Below are 17,161 nucleotides of genomic sequence, written 5' to 3' on the forward strand. Positions count from 1 at the left end.
TTTAATTCCTTTTAGGATTACCTTCCCCAACCCTTACTTGACACTCGACCCTAGCTCATCCCCTAGAAACCCTAATTTTCTAAAACCTAGTGATAAGACCCACCAATTCCCAGTTGATCAAACACCAGAACAAGGTCTATTCTACTCCCTGATTAACTCAATAAACTCACACACAGAGCACTTGAAAGGTACAAGCCAATCTGTAAAAGAAATATAAATGGCTAATTGCACTAAATTCTCCTACAAGACTCCATTACATATATGAATTCACCCTTCACAATGCCCACCTAAGGGTCTTCCCCTCATACAAGTAACCTTGCCTAACAAAAGTGAATTCATTCCCCCCTCCCCCCTTCTCTCTTCCCTCTCTCCCTTAATATACCAAACCCAATACCTCAATATAAATCCTAACTAATTCCTTTCCACCTCAGCCATACCCTCAGCCAGTGGATGCTCCCCAATGAGTCCCTGCCACATGTCATTGTCCTTGATTATGTCCCCCACGTGGGTGGGCGGAAATGAACCCCATACATTAGTGTATTAACAAGATTTCCTTCGGTTTCACCTTGCCTTCAAGGTGATATCCTTGAACTAGGTTCTCCAAAGCAATGACTTCAAACGCAAACCTTTGAAGCAGCCTGAGACAAAGTTGCGTAGCATGGTCCATGGACACAAGTGGGCCTGAGTTCATTTCTAATTTTGGTCTGGATGGCTGTAGCTGTTCAGCAGTATCATTCATGAGTGGGGTCATAGTTTTCCTGCCATGAAACCCCAGGCCGAAGTTGGTCCGCTACAAGGAGTAAAGAGAATTCCTAATTCTCAAAGCATTGTTGCATCAATTCAAGACTTGACCAACCCATCAGATTCACTGGATTCTGATGAAACCAGATTTTCCCCAAGTTCAGCTGGATTTTGAAGACCATGTTCTTGTTCCCACTTCTGAACTGATTCAATAATCTCACTTCTAAAATGCTTATCAGGCAGATTAGGGAACAGATTGCAAAATTCCAAAAAAACTCACCTTGAAATTCTTTCAGTCCTCTACACCTTCAAAATATCGTTATTTCCATTTTTCCTGAAACAACAATGTTTAATAGCTGCTGCTTGTATACTTGACAGGAATGCAGAAGTTTCCCTAGGGAACCGGCTCCAAGAAGGCGAAAGACAGTCATTTTTGCCCATAACGAGTTGACCTATCGCATACCTATAGGTCTTGTTCTGGGTTCCAATTCAGATCCAACAATTCAACATGATTTGCACTGACCAGAATCATGCTCAACTCTCCAACTCCAGTTGATATGAGGAGCACCTGTTTGCTCAGGCTTGAGTTAAAGTCACCAACAAGCGACTACCATAAGTGAGATGGAGTTCACCAGTCAACACTGGAGTAGCAATAACCTTTGTGTATGAGAAAATTTTCCAGCATGCCCGAAACCCTGAAGATGATGCCGTCGTAAAACATCTTTTCCAGGTCATCTTCAACCGCAAGATGGAACACCGCCACCATCGTCATTGCTGCAAACACCTTTGCCACCACGAGCAGTTCCTTCTGGCTCTGGATCGCACCCTGGTATGTTGCTTCATCGCAGCAGAAGAGCTTTGGGAGCCTGTGGCTGGCTCAATATAGTGGGCCCAACCAACCCCACTTCGCCCTATGCTCTTCGCACAGCCAAGCCTAACGGCTCTTCTGAAGCCTCCTCCTTCCCAATCTCTGGCAGTCGACGCAAACTTCTCTGAACTCCCTTTGCCTTCTGCGGTGTTCGATCACATCTACTGACTTTCTTGAGGTCGCGTCTGCAAGTACTCTTCGACGCAATGGAGTACCTCCTACCATATCTTCTCTTCTCTGTTCGATGAAGGCTATAGCGTCTTCGTTATTCTCTCCTGTGTCATCTCCAGCATTAGTGAATCAACATCGAGGGCCTTTGCACGCAAAACGCATGCTCTCATTTCTTCGCTGAACTTCTGATTCTCCTCAACCTCCTCTACGCACTGGAATATGGATTTCATTTTAAATTCCATGGCCAATCTTGACTACGCAAATTCTGCACTTGTGATTCCAGATCAACCCCGGACTCCATTTGGCTGCCAGCAATTCCCTTGATCAACATGCTCTGATACCAGTTGATAAGACCCTGCAATTCCCAATCGATCGAACACCAGAACCAGCTCTACTCTGCTCCCTGATTAGCTCGATTCACTCACGCACAGCACTTGAAAGGTACAAACCGATCTGTAAAAGAAATATAAATGGCTAATTGCACTAAACTCTCCCAGAAAAGTCCATTACAGATCTGAATTCACCCTTCAAAAAGCCCACCTAAGGGTCTTCCCCTTCACGCAAGTAACCTCGCCCAACAAAACTGAATTCATTCCCCACTTCTTTCTTCCTCCTCTCTCCACTGATATACCCACACCCAATGCCTCAAAAATCCTAACTAACCCTTTTCCACCTCAGCCATTCCTTCAGCCAGTAGCTGCTCCCCAATAAATTCCTGCCACATGTCCTTGTCCTTGATTCTGCCCCCAACAAGGATGGGTGGAAACCCTATACATTAGTGTCTTAACACCTATACTTGGAATTCAGTCCTGAATTTTACAGCAAGGGTTTAGACTTCAATTTCATTACCCTAGCTTCTAGGCCCAAGCCATATCCCTCCCTAGACCCTACCTACAAAAACAGCCCTATTCCCTCAACTGCAGGGTTTTACAAACCCTAGTTTACTGCTGGTTCACTTGAAGAGGATCCTGAGGATGAACCATAGATTTAGAGCTTGCGCCCAATACAACTTGAACATGGACCAACTTTAGGTCTTCTTGTAAGCTGACCTGTACAAGGACGTTGTATCCCAACCACAGGCTGCTTTTGTAGTATCATACTTGGGTTAAAAGACTGACTGACTGACTAGTTGTAGTGATTAAATGAAAGGACTAAACTGTCCCCGACATGGTTGGGCACAATTACAAAATTTCTCCTGCCCAACCTAAGTTTTTTTAACTGGAAAAGAACTAAGACTACTATTAGACTACTGTAATGCTGCTGGGCAGCAAGTCAGGAGTTTCCTTGGGCCTCAAGGTCTTGGGACCTATATCATCTCCATACCCCCCCCCCTCTCCTATTATGTGGTTTCTTCTCCCTGCATCTCTGATTTTTGTCCTAGTTTCCTTCTTCTTGACTTGACCCTCAAATCAGACAACACTCCCAATGCAATCTCCATCATCCTCTGCATCGCCTTCTTTGTTAACCAACTTGACCTTACCCCTACTTCAGCTATATGGATCTTATATTCAAGACTAAGAGTTATACTTTAAAACAATGTAAAAAAATTTGAGGGAAACTCAAGTTTCGACCGGGTGAAAATGGGAAACTTAGGTGGAAACTTGGGAAATTTCGAGGAAACCGAGGACTTTTCCGTACAAGTTTCGACATCAAGTTTTGACAGGTTTTAGAGAGTATTTTGGGGTGGGATCCTGTATTTAAGCTAATTAGAGTATAAAGAATACATTTGTTGTATTTTGCTAAAAAAATCAATGTAGATATGTCATTCAATGTACATAACATCAATGTAGAGTTGTCCAAAAAGTACATTATAAACTTAACTACTTAAGCACATAACATTCAATATATAATTTCTAACTTCAAAATAGTTGACAATAAAAGGAAAATACAACTTAGTGTTAAGAGGAGTGCCAAGAGTAGATTCATCCTGTGAGCTGAGTAGTATTATGCCTGTAACATCCTCTCCTCCAACCAACGAACATAGACATCCCATGACATTTTATGCCTATGGTTGTCAAGTTAATCGACAACGGTAACTTTATGAGTCTGGTCATAAATATGCTTAAGATAACCAACCTGAGGGAATATGCACTTTGGATAGGGAAGTCCTGATGGAGGGGGTATTTGTCGTGGGTATTTGAGGAAAACATGAAATAAACAAAAATAAATGAAAATTTGGAAAAGCTACAAAATTTACAAGAAAAAGTCCCAAGTTTCCACAAAATTTCCCAAGTTTCCACGAAATTTTCCAAGTTTCCACGAAATTTCCCAAGTTTCCCACGAAATTTGGGAATTTTTTTTCCTCATGAACCAGCTGGTCCAATTGGGTTGAACCAAGTTTCGACAAGTTTCGACAAGTTGACGAAATTTCGATAGTTTTGATCGAAACTGAGGACTTTTTTTCGGTCCTCATGAGTTTCGTTTCGCATTTTCCGAAATGGGAAATTTCGGTGGAAATTTCGCAAGTTTCGATGGAATTTTGTTCTATGCTTGATACTAATCCAAGGGTATGCATGTCTTTCCTCACTTCTTTAAGATTCATTTTGGGCTTACCCTCTTTTGATCTGAACCAGATCGTCCCCCAGGAGCGGAGCACTCAAATGCCGACATTGCACATGTACAAGCAAGTATGCAACATCAAGCAGAATTCTTGCAACTTATTTTTCTCTTTCCTACTTTTACCAAATCCATCCCAACATCCTCATTTCAGCTTTCACTAATTTGTCCACATGTTGTTTCTTTATTATACAACATCAAGCTTCATAATCATTGCTGTGCATCCAAGTGTCCCACAAAATTTTCCTCTTGACTTTTCAAGGAAATCAGTCTTTTAACAAATCCGCCAAGTGAATTCTCAACATATTTCAAAAACTTGGAATTGGAAATTTGGTCTCTATTCAACTTGAGAACAGAGACCCATGGCATACTAGTTGCCTCTTCAATGAGGGTACTCAAAACTAACAGTTAAGAACTATACAAATGCAAAACCATTAATGCTTAGTATCCATGAATATGCTACAATAGGATCAGTAAGTAAAATGCACAACAGCCTCAACTTGAGAGTTCTACCTTCATATTTGGATGTGCAGATAAAAGGTTTGACAAATGGAAATCAGCATTTGACGCAGCCCGATTAGTAGGATCCCCAAGCTGCAGTGAATCAGAAAATTGAAGTACTTTTTGGGTCAAGTTTCTATTATTCCAAGAGTCTAAGAAACATCAAACAAGCCTCTCCAATAGTAAGACCCTCTCAGTAAAAACGAAAATAAAAGCCACAGATAACCAGAAACACATATATGCTGGACATAGAATTGTAATAGGAAATCATAACATTAATTTCTTTTGACCAAAACAGAAAAATAACAAGAATTACCTTATTAACTAGAGCAGAGAGCAACCTTCTTTCTTGCTCTGGTTTACTTCTTAGTAGAGCATATATTGTCTGCAAAAGAGTCACAGTACATAAGAAACTTTCTATTAAGATTAGCCTCCTCCTACACATGATATCCTACACCAGTAAAATATTGATAGAAAGAATGAAGATTCCTTAGTTTCGTCAACAAAGAGATAATGCACCTACATCCCCCAAAATAAATTTTTTGTAGCAGCCAACCAAATAAATATTCAAGTTTGAACAAAAACAGATGTTTGAAGCACGGCTATTACTATATTCTCATGATTTAGCATTCCTACTCAACAGCCCTAGTGCAAAATAAGTTCTCTAATGTATAAATGACTAACTATGTCAAAGTTCCATGCATCAAAAAGCAGAAAATCCAGGACCCATAATATCTAAGTACAACATCATAGTCTAGATATAACAAACAAATGAAAGAAATTTAACTCATCAAAGAGCTGTTAAGCAACTAGCCTACTAACTAAGCAACAAGGCAGAAAAAAGCTCACAAGAACACAACTAGCCTTTTAGAAGAGTGAAGATGTTTTTTAGTAACTATCATTATGCCATTCCTAATTTCCAAAAAAAAATTTTAGTAATTCATGCATGTGGTGAATTTTAAAGCCAAGTAGTTTCTAAAGATTTGGTTCCTATTTTTAGGATTAGTAGTTTCTATATTCTATGTAACTTGAGAGCTAGTATTAACACTCAATTAATATGTAATAAGCTGTTTTCAGTTCACATAACCACTTAATATGTAACTTGTGCGCGTGTGTGTGAGGTGAGTCAATTCACAGAACTTCAATGAACTTACTGTTGAAGCTTATTCTCTTGTTTCTTGCTTAAATGATAAGAAGGGCTAGGGTTTGGCTGAGAGAGCTAAGCACCTCAAGGAAACCTTGTTGTTAGACTGTTAAATCCTAGGACTAGCAAAGCCTTGCTGTTGATAGCTAAATACACTCATCATAGCTCTTTTTTCTTTTTTTGAGCAAATTATACGGCACCCACTATATTTGGGGTGAAACTAGTAACCACCCACTATTGTCTCAAAAATTACATGGCACCCACATGCATAATTACTAGTTACCCACAGTTAAATTCTGCTGTTAAATGGGTTAAAAAATTACTTAAATGCCGTTTGATGTCATACCCAACCCCTAGATGGGTGAAGGGATTCACCCATATTCTTCCTATGCTGAAAACTACTCTCCACCGCCGCCCACCACGCCAAAGATCAGGCCCCCTCCCCACTGGCCACCACAGCCCACCCCATTTCTCTCTCTCTCTCTCTAATTGGAAACCCTTGAATCTGCAATTAGAGGTTTGACTAGAGAAGAAGATGATTCTTGACACCTTCTCGCCAAGACAGAAGAAAGATACCAATTCATCCATTGCGGCAATAGAACAAACACATAATGGGTCAGATAAATCTCAGACTCGAGGTGGAGATAGAGAACCCATTTTGATGTCTTCGAGGTCTGGTCGTAGAGGAACCAGATCACTCTCTCCCTATAGAGTTCCAGAGTTCTCGTGGGAAGAAGAACAGAAGAATCAGCAAGAGAACACAAAAGCAGAAGCATCGATGTCGAAACAATCTTCTTCTTTGTCTTTTTCATCTCTCAAGGGCTCTAGGAAATGGAGATTAGAAGATTGGCTTTTGTTTTGAAGTGCATCAAAAGGTAGAGCAACGGCCAAAGACCCATTAAGGAAATACACTGTTTGCCCAAGAAAACCCAGGAATCTGTAGAAAGCTATTCCAAGTTGAAGATTCCTCACAGAGTTTTAGAGGAGGAAGGACCTTCGGAGGTCGAATTACTCCTCCATCAAATAGCTCCTTCGTGTATAGAGAGTTTTTCTCCATCTCACCACTGAAATCGAATGCAAATTCATCATCCTAGAAAGTATTTCCACTTCTTCTAGCTTCTCAAATGAAGAACCTAATTGGAAACCCCTAAATCTGCAATAAGAGGTTTGGTAGCAGATTTTATCAATGAAGAAAGAAGGAAGAGAAGAGAGAGAGAGAAACGAAGTGTTTCTATTACAACCCATTTACTCGATATACACGATGGAGAGTCGTAGAAATCCATCCAGCGTTTCAAATTTCTGCAAAATCTTGTTCTTCAAATCTGAGTGTTATTTCTGCAGATCTACGCTTGTTTTAGAGAGAGAGATGGGGTTGGGCTGTGGTCGCCCGCGGGGAGGGGGTCTGGTCGTTGGCGTGGTGGGCAGTTTCCGGTGGTGGAGGGTAGTTCCGGCATAGGAAGAAGATGGGTGAAGGGAGAATCCCACCAATCTAGGGGTTGGCTATGGCATCAAAGGGCATTTAGGTAATTCTACAACTCATTTAACAGTAAATTTAACTGTGGGTAATTTGTAATTATGCATGTGGGTGCCATGTAATTTTGGAGAAAATAGTGGGTGGTCACTAGTTTCACCCCAAAAATAGTGGGTACTGTGTAATTTTCTCTTCTTTTTTTTTTTTTTTCAAATATCTTGTTCAGAATCTGCTATTGCTGCCCGTGTTGCTGTACTGTTTGAACAAATCAGCTAGTATTTTGATCATGTAGACCATCACCTGCTGTGTTAAGCTGCAGCTGGAGCCTCTCATCCGAACAGGTGCGAGACTGAATTAATTGGTTGATTGGATACTTTGCTTCACACTCACCTCTCAAATCCAGCTGGGTTTATAGACCTTCCATTCCATCTCATATTCCCATTTATCCAATGCACCCAATTCATCACTGCAACCCACCATTAAACTGTGAGTTTTATCGTAAGTTTTAATTTTCAGTCCACCTCCATATCTTTCAATTCGACCATTGGAATCAAATGAAATTTGGAACAGTTTTCACCACCATACACGGTTCATCATAAACCACACTGATCATACTTCTAATTGCTGTTTCAGACACTAGGTTATCATGTCTGTTCCTATTCCTAATTATCTGAATTTCGGTTAAAATGGGGATAAGTCATCCATGAACTTAGCTTTACATTAGATTCTCTCAAAGGAACACAAAAGGAGTTTCCAAACCTGAAGTGAATTGGAATAATTGTGAAGGTGAATTCCAGCAATATCCGAAATTCATTTACAGTAAAAGATTTGAGGTGGAGGACTCTTCCCATAAGATAATAGCTCATCATCTAAACACGCAGGTAATAAAAGAAATTTTAAAATGTCAGAACATCCTTGTGCATTTGAAAAATAACAAATGCATGCAAACACCACTAAGGCTTTGATATTTTGCATTTGTAGGTTCTGATCGCTAATGCACTGTACCATTTTCCTTCCCAACAATATTCACTCAAAAGTCAAGTTCCAAAGACCACTGCTGCATTAGATTTATGAAATGTTGAAGGGACCAGTAATCGGGTCAGCTACATGGACCCTTGCACTCCAATCAGCTCTAGTAAAGATCATACTTGATAAGGCCTAAGTTATGCAAGTCTTAAATCACCACTTCTCCCAAGGTCATTTTGTATGTGTTTGGTAAAATCTACGTTTTGGGAACCAACTCTTGTGTAAAGCCTTTTTTTATTTTTGGTAAAAGGGTGTAAAACCATTTTTACGTGTTTTTATGCTGGGAGACAGTTCTTTGTTTGAAAATGTGCATTTGATAAACCCATACTAGAAGCATTCCCCAATTGGCCCCACAATTCGAGATTTCATAGATTCAAAGCAAGGGCACAATGTGGAAGTAGTTTGCGAGCAAGAATGGGGGTGGTGTCAAGGGGTATTTACCATTGGGACCATTTTAATAAGTTTTTATTTCCCTGCCAGATAAAAGCTGTTTTTCAGACCATTTTTCTTACTTGTTCATTCTTCAAGAACAAAAGAATGAATCACCTTTATAAACACCTGCCACACATTCTTCTGTTCTCCAAGAATAAAAAAAATGCCAGAACTGTTATCTGAGGTAGTCACCAAACCTATCCTTCACCTCTGCCCTTGGATTTTTGTTTCCTCCAATCTGGATTATACCACTCCTCTGTGCTAGAGAATCTGAAGGCCTCCTCCAATCTGAACTGAATCACTCCTCTGTTCTAGAGCACCCAAAGCCCTCCAAAGAACATGGCCATCCCATCTTAAATGACTTCTCATAGTCTTTCACATATCAGAGCAGTCCCATACCACCAACTCCAGTATGATCATTTCTTGCTTTATCCTTCTTAATTTTGCAACTAATCCTAATCAACATCCTCATCTCCGTTACGGTGAGTTTATCTATATAATGCTTCTTAACTCTCCAAAAATTCCTAACTGCAATGCAATTGGCTATTTTGCACCAAGTTGAACTTAAAGAATTAGTTGATTTAATGGGAACCTAATTTGCCAAAGCCAATCTACTAATGACGAGCAAATTGGCACAACACTACCAATACCATCTGTTTGGACTCAAACAACTCAAAGTGAAGCTAATTCTATAGAAGATTCCATCAGAAAATTAAGGCATACTTAAATAGTTACTGATAAAATTTTAAAGTTGGAATGAAAAGGAACAAAGTAGAATGAATAAGCAAGCTAACCTTCAAAGCCTTATCTTTGAGTACAGGCAACATATCCTTAGATGCTTCCTCAAGTGCCAAAATAAAGCGTTCATACCTGCAGCAATTTATTTAAGGATCACATTCAGTGAAACAGAACCTAGTTCAGCCCACCAGAATGCAAAGCTATAACCACTTCCAGTGAAAAATATAATGATCTTGACTTGACACACAATGTGCTGGAACATCAAATACACATGGAAAAACCAAGTAACAGGCATTCAAAACCTTAAATTGGCAACTCAATGGAAAACCATCCACAGAGCTCATTAGGGGAGCAAAGAAGCAAGTCAACCAATGACATGCAAAACCATTCTCACAAATTTGACCATCAACAATACAAAGCTTTGTTAGGCATCACAAGCTATGCTAGTTGCATGAATAAATACATACGCACATAGGAAGAGAGGCTTCATATCAGTAATGCAATCTCTTGAAGCATGAATTTATCATTGTACAAAGGAAATAATGTAGGATTCAATTGTCTGGTGTTAAAGAAATAGCCATATGAATATCGTGAGAGAATACCTCTGCTTTAAGCATTCTTCCCAGTACCAGAATAGTAAAAGTGAGTAACCATCTTTTGATTCAGGCAGGCAATTCAACGGTCGCTGGAAAAGACTTTTCAGCTTACGATCTGGTAAGAGACTGCCATGACAAAAGTATGATTAGTCAATGATGAGAAATTAGAAGTACATAACCTAAGTAGTGGGGTGACTTCACAAAACAAACAAGTGGAATACAACAAAAGAGCACTACAAGGAGCACAACGACAGAAGAAAAACATTTCAAAGGCTTACCTGGGCAGGATGAGATCATCATTCTAAGTTTCAGTTGAAACTTGACCATGACAACATGGTTATCAAAGTGTCCGCCCAGGCGTGCCTAAGCAGCCGCTAAGGCGGCAAAGCGGTTTTTGAACCGCTTAAATTGTTGCCGCTTAACTAACGGGCTGAATTCTTGCCTTTTTTTTACTTAGGCACTACCACTTTGCGGCCTTTTGCGCCATATTGCCGCCTAGATGCTAAAGTAACCGTTTTTTTTTTTTTTTTTTTTACATTTTGTAATTTGTGCATATTATTTTTTCTTTTTTTCAATCATAATTTATTCTACAATGCCGTATATAAATTTAAATATGTGAGCCATTTCGGAATCGAGGCCCAAAGTGCCTATCGGCAACAGAATGTGAAGCATGAGCCATATTCAACATTGATAATCAATGAATCATTAAATAAACAATGACTTGGAAATCAGAATAATGAGATCTATTAATTTATCATGTCGGCACTATTTGGTTAAAAAAAGGGAAAAATGGATATATCAATTCTGATTACTGATCTATGCACAAGAGTACAAGACACTTATTTGGCGTCACACTATCATAGAGATAAGTAAGAATGTAAAATTACTACTTTCATTTTCATTTTTCACATTGATTACTAATATAGTACATACTACATAATTATTGTTATGAATCTTATGATGCTTGATGAGATGAAGTTATGTTTTTAATCTTTTTTTGGATAATTTTTCATAATTGTGATTCTTGAATGTTTTTTTATTTTTATTTTTATGAATGTGATTGTTGAATGTTTGTTTAGTACTTTAGTTTATTATAAAAAGTATTTGTATTAAAAAGTAGTTATATTAAAAATATTGACTAAACCGCTTTGGTTGCTTTATTGCCGCCTAAGCGCCGCTTAGTCGCCTAATCACCAAGATGGAGCCCCAATCGCTTTGGTCGCTTTGCCGCTTTAATAACCTTGCATGACAACACTAATTTCAACCTTGTCTAAGACAAACCAACCATTGAAACTAGTGTTTACCAGGTTTAACCCTATTTCAACAGGTTTTTGTAAGTTTTAGCACTGCCAGATCACTTGAGTTCTTCTGACTTTTTGGCATTAATTAACTCAGTATCACGTAATAAATCTATCAAAAATATTACAAATTGTTAATTGTACATTCTGAAGTCATGTATCCACTATGGGCAGAAAATAGAACAATTCTGGGTACTGTACTTCCAGGAGATCTGATACCCAACCTAAGAGTTGATTTTGACTCGTATTTTCATGGATGTCAGTTTTAGAAGTCTAGTTTAATTGAAATTAAATTTACACTAACGATGTGAACACAAAGACCCCCAGGCTGAAACTTCATGTGGGGCCCCCAGGATGACTCCAAGAAGCCATCCTAACCTGGCAAAACCCCTATTTGGGAGTATATTGGGCATTTTGCCCCCTTTTTCTGGAATTTTTTCCAGAATATTACAGAAAATTGCTGCTTTCTTTTTTCTCTATTAGACAAAAAAAAATTTTCCTTTTCTTTCACCCTCCGCTTTGAAAGAACAGATTTTTTTTAAAAATTATAATTTTATTTGAGTTCAAATACCTAAATAAGTTGAGTTTGGATTAGTTTAGGGAGGTTTACTTTAATTCAAAGTTGTTTGGTTGAGCCCTAAGTTACCTTAAACTAGCACGTACTTATTTAAGTCAACTTAAAATCTAACTCTAGCATGTGTTTTTAATTAGTAGAGTCCAATTCAAAGAGTCCATGTAATGTGGTCAGACCCTAATCAATAAAGGAACCCCACCTAGAGTCCAAGTATTTTAAATAAATTCGGATTCTTTTTTGGTCAAAGGGGGGGCCGGAGATCCCACCCAAATTAGAGCTTTTGAGGCAAAAAACCAGCCCATGTACCCAGTTTTATGAATAAAATTATCGATTTTATTGCAGCCAAAGTGGTATTAGCAGGGTTCCTTTGAGGAGGACCCTGCAGTTGTCTAAGCCAACATTCTTCAAGGTTTTTAACTTCAGTCCTGCAACTCCAGCAAGCAACTTTAGCCTTCAAGCAACAATTCTAGCAGCAACCAAGTAAGTATAGAGGACCCCACCCCCAACCCCTGCCCCTCCCTCTTCTGCAGCCCCTTCCCGCCCTTCCCCTCCCTTGCATGACCATAGGACCCCCTCCCCCTTCCATCATAGGATCTTCCAGTTCCTTCCCCAACCCCTACCGCCCCTCTTACCCCCTTCTCCTACACCCTGCAACAGCTCCTGGCCCTCCCCCAATTCTCCCTTAGCCCTACAACTCCCCCACCCCTCCCTCCTACCCACGGCAGCTCTAAGGACCCTTCCCCTGCAGATTTCAGATCACAGCACCTTAAGCCTCTCTTTCTTCTCCCCTTAGGTCGCTGATAACTCTATGAAATAGAGTTAATTCTAGTAATTTTATACTTGAGATAGCTTGATTTAAGAGTATTTTATCTTTGTTTTAGTGTTAATTGTCATTAAATTTTGTTTTAGTTAGTTTGAGTGTTTTAAATTTTGTAAAGGTCTTTTATGTCATTCATGCATGAATTTCTCTTGAATTAATGGATGGAACTGATCAGCCCTCTTTCTCTTGGCCTTGTAGGAAAAGAATCATAAAGGAAAATATGACATGAAACATAGAAGAGGAACAAAGAACATGTCTTCTCAGCTTGCTGTAAAGATGCTACAGCATTACGTAGCAAAATATTCCCAGATTGAACTCACGTAGTACCACCTAGTGAAATGATTGTAAAGGGGTTAACTAATTAGACATTCTTCTTGTCACTACATGAAGGATCTCAGCCCTTGATACTAGTGGAAAGGTTCTAATCCTACAGCCCATTTCTACCCTATCATTTGAGGAAAGTTTGGAAAAATGAGAAGGGAGGCGGATGAGTGAGGACCAGAGAGAAGAGGAAGCTAAGCTCGTGCATAAAGAAGACCTGCTGGAGACAGGAAGTTGGAGCAGTGTGGAAGCATCCACGAGTTTTCTATTTGGTTTTATAATTCTTAATTCTTCATATTCTAGCTGAAATGTGTTAATGACTACATATATTTCTCTGTTTTTGAACTTTAATATGAGCTAAGCTCTTATTGTGTTGGGATGATAAGAGTACCTGAACCTGTGATTTAAGCTGTAATTATCCAGTTTTCTGTAGCTCTGCTGTAGCACAGTCTATTATCAATGTATTCGCATGTTAGTTTTGAGTAATTTCATTTACTGACTGATCATCCGTGAGTGAATGTTGTGGTGTTAGTTAATTGGAAAGTTAATTAGACCTAGATAAATGTTGAATAGCGTGAGATAGCTTAATCCTTATTTGGGTTTAGCTAATTAATGGGTGGGGTAGGAATACTCACCTGCCTCACGTAACCAATATTGGAACTCGAGCGTAATCTGCATCCTTAGTTCAATTCTCCATAGGAATTTAAGGGTTTTGAAATAGGATGTTGATGCATATGTGGATTGGAAGATACCCGTATGCAATTGAGTTCTAGGTTCCTTGATATACCTTGTACTGCAGCGTTGCTGTAGTTTTGACAGCCAAATTCAGGGGAGGGGAAATTGATTCCCAACATTCTTACCATGTATTATAATTCCTTCTATTGCATATTTTTCATTTAGTATCTTTAGTTTAATTTACCTGTCCTTTGGTTATTTAGTTCATTAATCACAAAGTAATTTTGTTAATCTTGTTTAAATTAGCCTTCCTTTTACATTAATAGTTAATGATAAAATTCTCCGTGGGATCGATACTCTACATATTATTTACTACTTGATTGCGACACGTGCACTTGCGTAGCATTTTTTTTAGACACAAGCCAAAAATCGCAACACCCTCTAAGCCTTAAAGCTGTTGTTAATTTCTCAGTTTCAAAAAAAAATCTGCACTTCATCTTCTTCCTTAGAAGAATTCTGCAGATTTCTAAAACTTCTGAAAACCATAAGTTCAGTCAATTCAGACCTTCTTAAACCTCCAAATCACTTAACCGTAGAGATGGAACTTACCCTCATGACTTGGAGACCACTAGATAAGAACCAAAAGAGGGGTTCACAACTTTTCTGATGAGGTTTAGGAAGAAGGCAGCTCAGATGTGGGATCGCCCATCTGAAAAAGAACAGGTTAAAATGGTCATTAAGAATCCCTTAGTACGCCTAATACCTCTTTGCACAGCCATTGACTACCTTTGATGGGTTAGCAGAGGCGGGTCAACAAATTGAGAACGCGATTCACACAAACACTCTCCCTAAGTATGAAAGCAAAACCACTGCAGGGACGAGTGGGACAAACAAGGACAGAACCAGCAACCATAGACCCTAATCAACCCAAGCCGAACCTTCTCAAAACCCTAATTTCTGATTTCTGCTAAAAACCAGAACTGTGTCCACACTATCGCAGAGTTTAGGAGTGTCAAAGCACCCTCTAAACCCTAGGATTTCCGTTCTTCTTTGCTGGGAATTCCTGCACAACCCCTAGACCTAGCAAAATCCCACTTCTACCCTTAACCCTAGTTCTGGGTTTACATCAATTAACTTCAGCTTATTTCTATTCATCCCATATTTTACAACATCTGCGTAGGAAATTGGGCAAAATCTGTGGACTGAAATTGGGAAATAGATTTCTAACACAGAATGTGAAGATCAAGTGTTGTACTTTTAGGGTTTTGTTCCTCACACCTGAGGGTACCTTTTGTTTATTGGTGATATCAAAGTAAGTCCATATTCTAGAATAGTGATTCTGAGGCTATATCTGTTGTTTGATTCCTAACACATGTTGATCATTGTTACAAGTGGGGTCAGTTTTATTTTACCAAGTCTTACCTGATCATATGTGTTCATGCATCATTACCATTTTGTTTGACAATATTGCAATGTTATGGGATTGTCATTATGTGATGAGAAGGATAATCATGAGATGTTATGTCAGATGTTGTGGTTGATTCAGGGTTGGGTTTATTATGATTCTATACTTCACTTATTACATACATAATGTGGTACAGGAGGCATGAATAAGTGTAGCCAGTCATGACATAATGTGAGGATGTATGCATTTCGGTGAGTGAACATTCCAAATACTACAACCCTTGCCAACAGGGTTTTAGGAGTTGTATAATCCTGTATATGGGTAAAACCGACAAAGATAATTGCGAAGCTACCCAGCCTAAATTACAATGTTGATCTCTACCCGAAATAGGCGATTGGCATGAGGACTTCCTGGTTAAAGGCAAAAGATAAGGATTATATGGAAGGTTGTTAAATAGTATAAGCCACGACTACTTCCAAGACGATGTGTTTCCATGCGTTCATTGCACTATGGAGGCTAGAAATCTAGCTAATCTATTGTAGTAGTACTATACCACTTAAGATTATGAGATCATTTGCTAGGTTTTAATTTCTAATAAATGAAAGTATGTATTACTATGGACTAAGTGATTTTGTTCAATTGCTTGCTTGCATGATTACTCATTATAATAGTTTTAATATTACATGTAGAGATGTTATGTGTTAGATTGCCTTGAACTTGCATCATCCCTCCCTAAGCTTTTGTCGGAAAGCTTGTCCTCGAGGAATGTTTCATTAGATACCATAATAGGTGATGTTTCAACACTAGAAGAGTATACTTGGTATGGGTAGGAGATAGAGATGCATGATGCTTCTCGGATTGTATGTTGATTGTGCTTATGGACATAAGAGCTTTTCTTCATGATACATTGGTTTTACTCTATTTAATTGGATTTGGTTATAATAAGACAAGTAGATAGCACTCCAATAATTAGTCTTTGAAAACCTTAATGGTTTCAATTAATATAGTTTATTTCTTATTCCGCTGCTAATGATCATTGGATTCTCTTTATGCCATTGATATTGAAATCCATGGAGTGGATGTGAGGTTTGGCCCTTAAACTATGTGCTACTAGATCATGTGGTGAGCGCGCACATTAGTCATGCCCAGAACCAACGTAGTTCAGGTGGGTTGTGACAGGCGACTTGCTAACAACATTCCTAACCTAAGGATAGTTCAGGCAGTTAGAAAATCGCTTTTTTTTGGTTTACAGGTGCTTGTCTGCACCCTAGAAAATAATAGTTAGGGTGACCCAAGCAACCAATGAAGGCAAATGGCAACACATCCAGACAAGCCACCAACTTTGCATGTCAACAAACATTGTACACAAGGCTAGATAAAAATGATAGTCCCAACATTTCCTAAATTAGACAAGCGTGTGTGTGTGTGTGTGTGTGTGTGTTTTCACACTAAACTTGTAGTGACACATTTTAAAGATATAATACAACTATCAAGTGCTCATTTTTTTAAATTCAGAATATTAATAGTGAATTTTCGTTTGTATTCTAACTACATTTATGTATTCTTATTGCTATATTACTGATTGGATCTTCTAAAAACAAGACTAAACTTTGATCATCACTTGAGAGTATGCCACTCCCACATTTGCCAAGGTGTATAACAACCTCCCCCTCCTTTCCCCCCTCCCCCCCCCCCACAAAAAATAAATGTCAAAATATATAAAAAGAAAATATTGTGGGGTCTGAGGAGAAGCATAATTTATGTAGCCTTGCCCCCACCGCACAGACAGACTATTCACCAACTTGGAAAGAAATATAAAAATTT

At 38.9% G+C, this 17,161-nt stretch overlaps 1 protein-coding gene across 1 annotated transcript in view; it reads right to left on the minus strand.

Moving 5' to 3' along the window:
* Positions 1 to 17,161, minus strand: part of EDA25 (CCAAT-binding factor) — a 47,851-nt gene that overhangs the window by 27,981 nt on the left and 2,709 nt on the right. The window contains exons 3-6 of the mRNA XM_089138471.1: positions 10,251 to 10,370; positions 9,705 to 9,780; positions 5,154 to 5,222; positions 4,850 to 4,930 (exon numbers count right to left, since the gene is read on the minus strand). Of these exons, the coding sequence (XP_088994597.1) occupies positions 4,850 to 4,930; positions 5,154 to 5,222; positions 9,705 to 9,780; positions 10,251 to 10,370 (346 nt within the window). The remainder of the gene's footprint in view (positions 1 to 4,849; positions 4,931 to 5,153; positions 5,223 to 9,704; positions 9,781 to 10,250; positions 10,371 to 17,161) is intronic.

Source organism: Hakea prostrata, chromosome 10 (assembly GCF_041222555.1).
Source record: "Hakea prostrata isolate BN-2017 chromosome 10, UWA_Hpros_2, whole genome shotgun sequence".
Lineage (NCBI taxonomy): Eukaryota > Viridiplantae > Streptophyta > Magnoliopsida > Proteales > Proteaceae > Hakea > Hakea prostrata.